The 12,623-nt window shown below is 38.7% G+C and overlaps 1 protein-coding gene and 1 non-coding gene across 2 annotated transcripts; one reads left to right on the forward strand and one right to left on the reverse strand.

Moving 5' to 3' along the window:
* Nucleotides 1-2,268: 2,268 nt before the first annotated feature.
* LOC138869856 (small nucleolar RNA R71) lies at nucleotides 2,269-2,371 on the forward strand. Its single transcript, XR_011400106.1, has one exon. It is a non-coding gene; the product is annotated as a small nucleolar RNA R71 (small nucleolar RNA).
* An 8,158-nt stretch (nucleotides 2,372-10,529) lies between these two features.
* Nucleotides 10,530-11,667, reverse strand: LOC138868572 (uncharacterized). The gene is made up of 3 exons (XM_070146130.1): nucleotides 11,286-11,667; nucleotides 11,075-11,165; nucleotides 10,530-10,974 (listed from the first exon to the last, which is right to left on the reverse strand). Exons 1-3 carry the CDS (start codon nucleotides 11,665-11,667, stop codon nucleotides 10,530-10,532), a joined length of 918 nt encoding a protein of 305 aa, XP_070002231.1.
* Between the last annotated feature and the right edge of the window lie 956 nt (nucleotides 11,668-12,623).

Below are 12,623 nucleotides of genomic sequence, written 5' to 3' on the forward strand. Positions count from 1 at the left end.
CTTAATCACCTCCTTCTTCACCACTTCCTTCATATTGGGGTTCAGCCTTCTTTGGTGCTCCCTGGAAGGTTTGTGCCCCTCTTCCAGCAGAGCTTTATGCATACAATATGTCGGGTTAATCCCCTTAATGTCTGCCATGGTCCACCTAATGGCAGTCTTGCACTCCTTGAGTACCTGCAAAAGCTGTTGTGCCTGCACATCTAACAAACTAGATGAGATAATAATAGGTAATGTGGAGTTAGGTCCTAGGAACGCATACCTGATATGGGCGGGCAGTGGCTTTAACTCCAACTTTGGTGGTTCTTCTATGGATGGCTTGGATGGAGGAGTTTCTCTGTTTTCTAAGTACAGGGGCTCGAATTCAAGTGTTCTCTCCCAAAACCCTCTGCCCTCTAGAGCCAGCACCCATTCTTTCCCATTCACCTCATCCAAAATTCACAAGACATGCAGCAAGAGGATCATCAATAGTCAATGTCTCATCATCCTCTTCCACGATTACATCCACGGCATCAATAAGAGAACAATTGGCGAATTCACTTGGTCGCCTCATAGATTAATGTTATTTCCTCATCGTTCAACCTCATCTTGAGCTTCCTAGTTTCACAATCAATGAGGGCACGCCCTGTGGCCAAGAACGGCCTTCTCAAAATTATGGGAATTTCTTCATCCACCTTACAATCCAGAATCACAAAATCTGCAGGGAATACAAGTTTCCCTACTTGTATCAACACATCATCAAAATACATGAGGGTCTCTTTACAGTTCTGTCAGCCAGTTGCAATAACATAGATGTGGGTCTAGCTTTTCCAATTCCCAACCTCTTATAGATCGCCAGGGGCATAAGATATATGCTAGACCCCAAATCACAAAGTGCCTTGGCAAAGGCAAAGTTACCAATGGTACAGGGAATTGTGAAACTCCCTGGATCAAACAACTTCTCAGCAACTGGTCTTATCACCACAGCACTACAGGTCTGAGTCTGAGTCACTGTGGCCAAATCTTGGAAATCAAACTTCGGGACATCAAGTCCTTCATCATTTTTACATAACCATGCATCTCCTTCAATGCATCAATCAATGGAACATTTACCTGGATTTGTTTCAGCATCTCCAAGAATTTCTTGTATTGTTCCTCTTTCTGGTATTTGGCCAGCCTTTATGGGAATGGTGTTGAAGGTCTCTTCTTCCCAATGATTTGGGTATTCTCTTTGTCAGACACCACCTCAACTATCGATTCCTAGGTTGTCTCGGCTTCTTTCTCATCATCACTCTGTCTGTTGGTGTCTTCCTGGGCAGGCTATACTGTCACCTCTGTCAGTTTCGTTGTATCATCTAGCTCAATGGGAACTGGTATAAGTGTCTCAGTCTATCTGCTTTCTCGAGCCCTTTCTTGCTCCAAGTCTAAGTCTCTTCCATTACGTAGACTCACTGCCATTAACTGCTTCGGGCCTTGATCTTTTAGATTTACCTAAGTGTCTACAGGCAATGTCCCATGAGGACGATTATTCAAAGACATCAAGATCTGACTCATTTACACTTCAATATTCTTTATAGATGACTCATGTGCATCTACTCTTTCACTCATTTTTGGATTTGACCTAATAACTTGTTGCATCATTGCCTCGAGTCTAGCAAACCCATCTTCATGTCTCCCACCATGTTGCTGCTGAGGAGGATGATAACCCTGCTGCTAATTTTGGTTGTTGTATCCCTGTGGCCTTTGGTAAGGCGCCACGTTATTGTGAGGTCGCATGGCTCCCATATTTCAATTGTTGTGTTGTGGCTGCACTAGCTTGTATGGCTGATTCTGTTGGTCCCAATTCTGATCACCCTGTCTCTGGCCCCCATAATTAGACACATAATTCATGTCCTCAGGTAATTATGATGATCACTTTCTTCATTCCATTTGCTACCAATTGGCTAACTAATGTAAGATGTGCATAAGCCCCTATTGGTAGTATCTACAATGTGCACCTACTACTTCTGCCCTGACTCTTCCATATTTTTGGTGAGTATAATCATTTGTGTTATTGAGGTGGCCATATTTTCAGCAAGAGTGTTGGATGGATTTAAGGGCACTGAGTGAACTACTAGAGTGATCGGTCCATTCCTGGTTGTCCGCCCCGAATTCTGTGCCATCTTGTCAAGTAGGCTCTGGCTTTCTCTACATGTTTTTCTCAAGAATGCTCCACCAGCTGAAGCATCAACATTAGTCTTTACGCTATCTGTCAGACCCATGTAAAATCGCTGCCCCAACATCTGATCTGGAATATCGTGGTGTGGACATATGACCAACATCTCTTTGAATCGTTCCCATGTTTCTTGTAGTGTTTCCATTGGTTTCTGTTTGGAGCTCAAAATTTCATCAATTTGTTGAGCAGTCTTGTTGGGTGGATGAAGCTTATTCACAAATTGCTTGACTAACTCCTCCCAAGTCGTGATGGAATTAATGGGGAATGAATTTAGCCAAGTCTGGGCAGCTCCTGTCACTGAGAATGGACACAACAACAACTTTATTACTTCCTGAGTTACGTTGGGCTACCTTTGAGTTTTGCAGATAGACAGGAAATTCTTCAAGTGTTGTTGAGGATCTTCAATGTATGACCCCGAAAATAGTCCATGGTTTTGCAATAAGTGCAGCATGTTGTTTGTGATTTGAAAAGATTCGGCCTGTATCTGCGGGACTAATTTCACTGTGGCTAAATTCTCTGTTGTGGATTGTGCCCAGTCATAAAGAGCAGCTTCTGGCACAAGAGGCACCACTACTGGCGCAGCCGGGTCTACCACGTTATCCCCCATGTCTAGTTCAAGTTGTTCAGTTGATTGTTGTTTTTTGTTTTTCCGGTTGGCCCGATTCAAGGCCTTGAAAAGTTTCTCGGGATCTGATAATGCTTCAAATACTTCACTAGTTCTCGATGAGTTTCTAGGCATGCACCTGTACAACTAAGTCAACAAACGTTAAAATTTCAATGTATAGATTGAAAATAAAGAAAACTGACTACACTAAGAATTTTTGTATTTCTTTCAACTGTAATAATAACACCGTTAATTCCCCAGCCACGGCGCCAAAATTTGATCACACCCAACTATGTCTTATAAAAAGGACAAGCGGTCGTTGCAAATATAATCCAAGTATTTAGCTTAGAGTCGAATCCTACCGGGAATTAACCTACCAATTACTTTCGTCAGACTCACTGAATTCTTTGTAATCAACTTCTCAGATATTTTGAATAACAATTAATGATGTTTTTACTAACTATAACTGAATGAAGTTAAGTAAATTAAATGCTAACAATGACTGAGTTGTAAACAAATAAGAGAAGGATCTAAGGTTGTAATTTTCCCTATTGACAGAATCCCTTGCTATTATGTTTCGCATAGAATTGCCTAATAGTCTCTATCGATCATGAGCACTCTTACTACCATAAATCTCTCCCAAGTAATTACGACAATTTACTAGATGCACTCTCCCGAGTTACGCTAGCTGGCTTTTATTACAGCTCACTTTAGATCGCACCCAAGGTTTTGTTATCCCTCGTCCCACCTTTAAACCCTCGGTTATTGATTCCTCATATACTTTGGGAGTGGTGTTGTTCAACAATTACCTAAATATGCACTCTCTCCCAAGTAATACATACTAAATAGGCACAACTAATTAAGGATCCTATCAATTAACTACAACAAGAACATAATTGAACAAATAGAGATTAAACTGGGCAAACTATATTAACGTAACACGAAGTTCATCCTTCAACAGGTTCCATCAAAACCCTAGACTAAATAATTAGCTACTCATAATTGCATTCATAATAGCAACAGCAAAACTCATCATGAATGATAAATACAAAAGGGAGAAAGGTAGAACTCGATGTCGAATTATCCTCCTTGCCTCTTGCCTCTTCTTGCCTTCCACTAAGGTGTAAAAATCTTGATAATGTCTTTTTAGGCGAGTTGAACCTCATATATGTTAAGTGGAATTACCCCTAGACTTCCAAGTTTACCCCGGAACTTATGCGCTCCGGACTGGACTAGCGCGGCCGCGCTCGAAACCCGCTAATGGCCGCGCATATTGCCTAGTGTTCTACCTCTATTTTATGGACTAGCGCAGTCACGCTAATGGCCCTGCTAAGGTCGCGCTAAGAGGGTTCAGCCTTTTATCTCTTCTTTTCTTTCTTCTTTCACATGTCCTCAACTCCGAGGGGCTTCCCTTGCTTCAATTTAGCTCCAAACACTGTCCTATGTCTCCATAAGCACAACTTGCTCCTGCAAAACATGAAATTCACAATTAGGGCGAATTTATCGTTATTTAACCATCCTAGATAGTGAAGCATAGTCAAGTTGGGGCATAAATAGTCTCCAAAATCTAGCCTATTATCATCTTCCTAGTGGCACTATCTTTCATTCCCACAATAGTCATACGATACCTTTAACAGCCCTACTCCTATCTGAATACTTCTTAAGTATTACAATGACGTTATTGCGAGCCTGAATTCACTTTATTGGGTTTTACTATATTTATCTTGCACGATCTGCTGACTCGTCTGTAACCTCCATTTTAGCCATAACTAGGCTCTTCCTTAATCAATTATTAACTACTCATTGGCCCTTTCTCATATCCATATTCCGTGTAATCTTTCTTGGGTTATTTCCTTTGTCTTACTAGCTCTTTATTTATCAAAAACATCCCGAGCAGGAACCCTTACTTCCTTTTCTTGGCGCCGTGCTTACATAATGTTTTGGAATCATAGCATATATGTAACATTTAAATAAGTGCAATCTCATCCCTTTCTCAATTTTATCGCATTCTTCCTTTATCATTCGATAGTTGCTAGATCCACTTAATTCTGACTTAATGCCACACCATTCCATATTCCCCTATTTATGGGAGTACTAAGAGTTAGAGCTATGATGACCTGCCTATAGAAGTTTTACCTTTTCATCTTTGGCATCCTTTCACATTATCGATGATCCTTACTCGCCTTGCGATAATCCTTTCTGTACCAAGGATAACAAAATTTCTAACTCGTAATGGTGGCACTTTGTGTAACTGGCACATACAGTCCCTTAAGCTTAACTTTGCTCATATTGCTTGTTTTAGGGAAGCACTTTCCTGAATGACCATCCTCTGAATTCATCATGGATCTTCTTCTGTTGTCCATTTTATTACTGCCAGAATGCAATCTCAAATTCTCATGATGCTGAGATTATCAAATCACTCAGTTCCTAATTCATGTTTAGTTTATCTTGTTCACCAATCCATACTGGTTTCTATTATTCTAGGTCAAACTTTTTTTTTCTTCTAGTAATCACTTTAGAGTTGCGAACTTATTTCTTGAAATGAGGATGTGACTGTATGGCCTATACTCTTTTATTATCTTAAGGCCTATCACCTTTCGTCTCTTTCTTCATTTGACAATAGATTCTGTAACACTCAACCATTGTCATCCATGAATCACATCTCACTTATAATTCTTCCTTATCTCTCTTCTCATTACTCTGCTAATATTTCTGCCTATCCCTTTCTTGTGAAAACTTCAAAACGACATTCTTTCACTTTTAGTTCTCCTTGATTCATTCATCAGCTCTTCGGGTTGCTCAACGTCCTCATTCTACTAGGGACAAGAGTCACACTAAGGTAATATTTATCCCTTTCAGGCTTTCAGTGCCTATCTTCGTAGTGCTCATATCTAGCTGTACTATTTTAAAGTGCAACATCTGGGTATATCACGAGGAGATATGTTAGCACATTTGCAATATTATTCGGAAATGTCAACTAACGCAAATAATTCATCCATCATTTTGGGTTACTCTAACCCCAGCTAGATTCTGATGTTTCGTCCTTTTCTTAAACTACACCTGTTAGCCCTCATAGGGAATAACTGAGACGGGTGCGGTCAATTGTACATACATTTGTTATTGATGAAAGTAACTCAAAATGCTTATATCTCTCTTCCTGAATTGTAGATAATGTTCATCTTTACTAATTGGGTACCCCGTACCCTTCTTTACCTTGCTTTATTGCATCTTTTTTTTTAAACTTGTATCTTATGATCATTTCATTGCTTTTTACCATAAGAGTGGATAGATATTTCTGCTTTAGGGATCCTTATCAAGAAGCTTACACCTTTTAGTACATACATGATCTGTTGAAGACCTCATATTTACTTTTCATAAGCACGATACAAAGTCGAGTTCCTCTAACTTAACACTTTCATAGCCATATCTCTTACCAACCGTCTTTCTGGATATAGGTATCGCCTTATTATGAATGGAATAGGAGCTAAAAGTTTGAATTCTTATAAGTGAGCTCTACCACATGATCTAGAGTAAGAAGAAGGAGTGACAGTCTTAAATGTCCTGTAGCCTCCTGCTTATATGTGTGGTGCACGACACACTCATAAATAAGACTCTACTAGACACGGCTTGTAGACTCCTTAGGAAAGAACTGCTCTGATACCACTTTTGTCACGACCCAAATCGATGGGCCGCGATGGGCACCTGGTACCTTACTCAACCAAGTACCAACATAACGTATCTTTTCGTATCATTCTATCATAGATAACTGAGTCGGAGAGGCTATCGTGAAATAGGTAGAATATAACATGTAATACCAATTTATACGTAAGACATACGGGCCTATAAGGCTAAAATAACCACTCGTACACTGAATATAGGCCGACAAGGCCATGCAATCTTTTACGTACATGAAATATGTCTACAAGCCTCTAAGAACACATAATTTTCATAAAGGTCGAGACAGAGTCCCGCCATACCAAACTATATGCATCTAAATCATACTAACCAAACAAGCAACTCTGAAGCAAATGGAGCGTACCAACATCTTCCGCTGAGCTGATAGCCTACTTAGAGGGCAATCGACCTGTCTATTAGGACCTGCGAGTATGAAACGCAGCATCCCCAGGCAAAAAGGACGTCAGTACGAATAATGTACCGAGTATGTAAGGCACATAAATAAGTACATAATAGACATGAAAGAAATATAGAGTAAATAACTCAACCTGTAAGTCTGGATAAATCTGTAAATCATGAAATACTTATAGTGTCATGCATATGCATATGAATGTCATGTTGTGCATAGGTACATGTGTTCATAACATTATCAAGCCTCTGAGGGCATTCCATCATATCATCTCGGCCACTATGGGCAACTCATCAACGTATACCAGTTGATACGGTGGTGGTGCGTATATAATGCTGTAACCCTTTCCCATATCCCATATACATATAATATACATATATATGCATATATAATGCCATCTGATCATGGGTCAATGTACATGTATAACTGCATGAAATGCATAAGAAATATGTTAATAAGATTTTCTCGGTATGCTATTAAAATCAATATGCCTTTCGGATAAACTTTTATCAAATACGTATTTTTATGAGACCCATGAATAGAAGATATAATAATAATTCACATGGGGAATCAAGAATATAGACACCCCTAGTATTTATATGAATAGAGTCATTTATGGAAATTGTGCACTTGCTCGTTTCGTTTGTGACGTATAGATCATGCCAAAAGAAATAAGGGATAGACTTAACATACTTGAACCAAATCTCTTTTGCGAAAACACGCAACGGCGGATCAAAGTAGGAAAAAATCCATATAATATTCTTGAGAAAGATTGTACCGGGCTTTCTTTGAATTAGCATTTCATGTTGGACCTTGTAGCATTTCAGAGAGCTTCATATTTGGAAATTGTAATATTTCAGAGAGTCTCACGTTTGAACTTTGTAAACTTTCAAAGACTCTCACGTTTTTGGACAGTAACCTTTTATGTTGGACATAACTAGTTTTCTTTAATAGTGTAGGAAGATGGTCCCTTTTTTTCAAAGAGAGTGGGCCCCACTTTGATGTCTTAGTTGGCCTCTAATCCCTTCAAATTATTGCCATTTTATGTGACATTAGTAGTCATTAGGTTGCACATATTTGGCTGCCACGTATTTTATATAAGGCTTATCCAAAAAATTATCCACTTATTCCTTAATTACATGGTTAATCTTTCACCAAAAATTCACAATTAACAAAATATCCACATAATTGAGAATTATCTCAAATTACTTAAAATACTACTCACTTTTAATACACATTATACACCTTACTATCATGGTCATGGGGTACCTTGTATTGTACTAGTTCATAAATACCAGGTATTTTAGCTCGGGCCGTATTTTATCCCAAAATGTCATACTTCGACGAAATTCTTTTTCTTTGATTTGCTTACCTTTTAACCTTCACGAATTTACTCATTACATGTTTGAAATATCATAAAATGCTTATAATCTTAAAATAATCTCATTCCCGAATTTACGTCGATTAACTTACGATAAAACTTTAACGTACGAAAAATGCGGGATGTAATATTTCATTTCCGAGCTTTCACCAATTTGCTTAAGACATACTTTTACGTACGAAAACATGGGGTGTAACAGTAGCAACCAGCCTCCAACTATTACGACAACTTCAAGTTAACTCTAACATGAATACTCAAAGTACCTAATACAATTGATTCTAGATAAAGCTGAACGGTACAATTTGAAAACCACATACTATAATGAAACTAGAATAAAAGAGACTTGTAACTGATTTGTCTATCTGGTTCATGTAGCTTCAGGTTCGCACACTTGAATCACACAAGAATTGCTTGTAAAATGCCTTGCTGTTTTGCTCCCAATTCACGATTATCTTCAGCTTTTGTGTGTGCCTGTTAAGTGAGAACATCCTGAAATATATGGAGTTAGTACAATAGGAAATAACTAGAGTTCCAATGCTATACTTTTCCTTAGTGGAAGAGTTCTAGTTATCTTCAACTTGTAACTCCTCCTTTATCTTGGATAAAGTTTTCTTCGAGTAAGGAATCTTTCTCCTTATCAATTATGCAACTTTTTCGATTAGGAGATATCAGATATAACAACTTAAGCCTATCTCCCTCACGTGCATCCCTTATGCTTGAATCTGCCTGTGTCTGTGTACACTGTGGATGGACCTGGTTCATGCTTGAGTTTCTTAGTCAATCATCAAAACAGCTTTACTTGGGCCAACAAATTCCTCCTTTTTGACAATGACAAACTCGGTGCTTTCTATAAGCATAAGCCCTGTTTCAACTCAGCTCAAAATCAACACAAAGTTAGAATACATTTCATTTTAAAGTCACTAATCATCAAGGACTAGGTTCATTAGGTTATAAACATCACAATCTAAAGTAAAAGCACAACCTAATTTCCCCTTTTTGGCGTCATCAAAAGTTTGCATTATCTTGTTAGATAACCAGATTTTAATAGAAATTACTCTTGGCCTCTTGGGCTACTTCAAATGCAATCATGGAATCAAGCATAATTTATCAATCTAATGATATTAGCCATCTAGAAGCATCAACAAACAGTTAGAGCACAAAAATAGTTGATTATCATTGATACTTAGTCATCCACAAAGCATAAAAGAAATAAAAATACTGGATCATGAGGAAAAAAAACACAAAAAAATCACATTTGGGTCACTGGTTGATCTATCTAGGCTAGGAGACCTAAGGCTAGGAAAGACCAGGTTCTTGGTTCTTGGCTTGAAGTAGTTTCAGCATATCCTGAAGAATGTCATCATTCTTCTCCTTCTCCTTTGCCATCTCAGCTCTGAGAGCATCTCTCGCAGTCTCCATTTCTGCCAACATCTTCTTCAGCCTTTCAATTTTAGCTTCCTTAAACCCACTCTCTTGCACCAAAGCTCGCACTTTGCTGTTCATAGGTACCTTTTTGGATAAACCCAGTTCCTTGGGAGTGGTGTGGACTTCATAGTCACAAGCAGTTAGAGTTTTTGCCCCAAAATAATTCTTGCGTGTACCAATTTCCCATTTCTTGATGGGTACCTTGAAATATGCAAGTACAGTCGTGAGAATAAAATTATAGGGTATGGAGTGAGTTTGTGTTCCATTCATAACCCTATCAAGAAGTTGGATGATAAATCCAGTCCAATTGATTTGACGCCCACTATCCAAACATTCCATAAGGACCAGGTCCATGAATGTGAAAATGTGTCTCTTTTCCTGCCTAGGCAGCACAACTTTGTTAACAAATTCGAAAAACACTTTGTAGGGTGGCTTCATCTCACTTTTTAAAATAGCCTTGGGCTCAAGCTCTTATTCATTTTCACCAAACTTCCTAGTAATGGCAAGGGCAGTAGGGAGATTCTCTAGACTTGGCCATTTAAGCTTTTTATAATCATTGTATCCTTTAGCAGGTACACCTAAGATCTTTCCAAGTTCTTTATCATCAAAACTCATTGTCACCCCATTTACCACACTGGTGACCTTACTATATTTGATCTCACAATTTGTCATGAACTCCACAATCTCAGTTTTGGCCAGCTTTCCATCTATCCGAAGGACCATGTCCTTCCAACCTTGCAATTGTAACTTCTCCCACAACATTAACATACCTTCCTCCTCCAAGTTCATGAGGAGTCTACCTTTCAAGATGGTTCTCTTCCCAAGCTTAACCATCTTGTCCTTCTCAGCATCGTATTCTTCTTCTTCTTTTCCACTCCATTCTTCTCCCTCCACTATTTTCACTTTTCTTGGTTTCAATGCAGACCTTTTTTAGCCAAAGTAGATAGCTCCGTGTTTTTGAAACAGGCTTCTTTATGTAAGTCTTGTCTTTCTTTGCCTTTAGAGTCACAACCTCCATTTCTTCTGTCTCCTCTTCATCCCGAAGGACCAGGTTTATCTCGTCAATTTCAACTACCTTAACAGGATCAACCACTTTCTTCTTTTCCTTAGAAGCAACTTTCTTCTTACTTTCTTCTAAGGCAGTTTCCAGTTCAGCCTCACTTTGCTTCTTTTGAGTCCTTGTAGCTCTTTCTCTTGTAAGAGGAGTCTCTACAGTGATAGATGAATCAGACTTTCTTTTCTTATTTTCCCTAGCAGTACCAGGGACTTTGACTCCTAAACTCTTTTTCCTTTTAGGATTAACTATCAGATACCTTTCTCAGTAGGTCTGCGAGGATTTCCTGCTCAGATGATACAGGTTCTTGAACATCTTTCCATAATCAAACCAACCTTTCAGCAGCTTCTCCAGACCCACTTCCCTCTATTTCTCTCACACTGTCTTCTTCTCCAGCAGATTCCTCACTCCACACTACTATAGCACCTTATTCTTTAATTAAACCAATAGGAGTGGGTGAAGATTCAACCACTCCTTTTCCCATTCCCCTCACAACACCTCGAGAACCCTTACTCTCCTTTTCTTTTCTTTTTTTTTTATTTTTACCACCAATTTTCCCAGATTTAGTTGTTTCAACCCTAGCCACAGTTCCTACTAGAACAAACCTATTTTCCAGATTTGTAGAAACCTCAGAGATGATTTCAGGAGTAACTTTAGGGACATATGTTACCTTTTCTGTCTCAAAAGAAAAAGTTTCTTCTCTCTCAGTAGCAGACTTGAATGATTCATCAGATTTCTGGGGTTCTTCTTCCCGACTCGCTTTCAATTTTTCATTTATTTTCTTGATTTGTTCTCCACCAGCAACAACCTTGCGAGCCATCATCTTCACCCTTCCTTTCTTAGAGATGGGTGTGGTTGAAGGTGTAATAGACGGTGTGGGTACTATTTCCTTGGGTGGTGATGAGGGATTCTCAGAGGGGTTTGCCATTTCTGTGTTTGGGTATGAGAGAAGATGAGTTTGAGTGTGTTTGGAAAATGAGAGAAGATTGAGAGAATTTTTGACGGCTTGAATATTAGAAGCGAAGAAACACTAAGGCCTAATCAATTTAAGAAGGAGGAGTTTAGTTGGGTAATAGTAGCTTTTTCAAAAGTCTAATCAGACTGGAAGTCAGTTTGAAAAGACGTTGAAGAGTGTCCCTAGAATCTAGGCACTTATTATGGTTTTGGACTCTATTTGAATGAAACTGGTTCATTTCATAAGGGATAAGTTCAAAAGAGTTTGGGATTAAATGGAACTCCTCTTAATCATGATCCAAATATAATTTTTCTAAAATATGCAGAGTGGGGAGTACGTACCAAATAATCTTGATGAACCAGGTTCTTCACTGAGAAATCTCGTGGGTAAGTATGAATTTTCCAAGAAAATAGAGATAATATCATTAGATATTAATGAGTCATTTTAGCACATGGCACAAGAGTTAAATGATGAAAGTATGAGACTGAGCAAAATCTAATCTAATTATATACAAAAATTCATAATTTTTTCTAACCAATTTTTGAGTTAGAACTAGTTCCTTTTACGTGATCTTAATCATCCCTAATTCTAACATGTTCCTTTCAAGGTGATCTCTACTTAGAGGTTTTGTGAAGATGTCAGTTATTTGCTTGTCAGTATTTCATAGTTCTCGAAAACCGATGAAATGTGCTTAATTGCAGAAATATTGGAAAGTGAACTCTCGAGATGAAATTCAACTCAAGAAGGAGTAATCTGAACTCAAGGACACAAAAGCTCAGAAGTGCAGACCGCAAAATATCATCGGGGGCCGCAGAGTATGAAGGAAAGGCCAACAGAAAAAGTTGAATTGTGCGGTCCGCACATGAATTGTGCAGACCGCAGAAAGAGTGCAGTGCGGCTGCAGTCCAGAATTATGCGGCTGCAGATTT

The sequence above is a fragment of the Nicotiana sylvestris genome, chromosome 5 (assembly GCF_000393655.2).
Source record: "Nicotiana sylvestris chromosome 5, ASM39365v2, whole genome shotgun sequence".
Taxonomy (NCBI): Eukaryota; Viridiplantae; Streptophyta; class Magnoliopsida; order Solanales; family Solanaceae; genus Nicotiana; species Nicotiana sylvestris.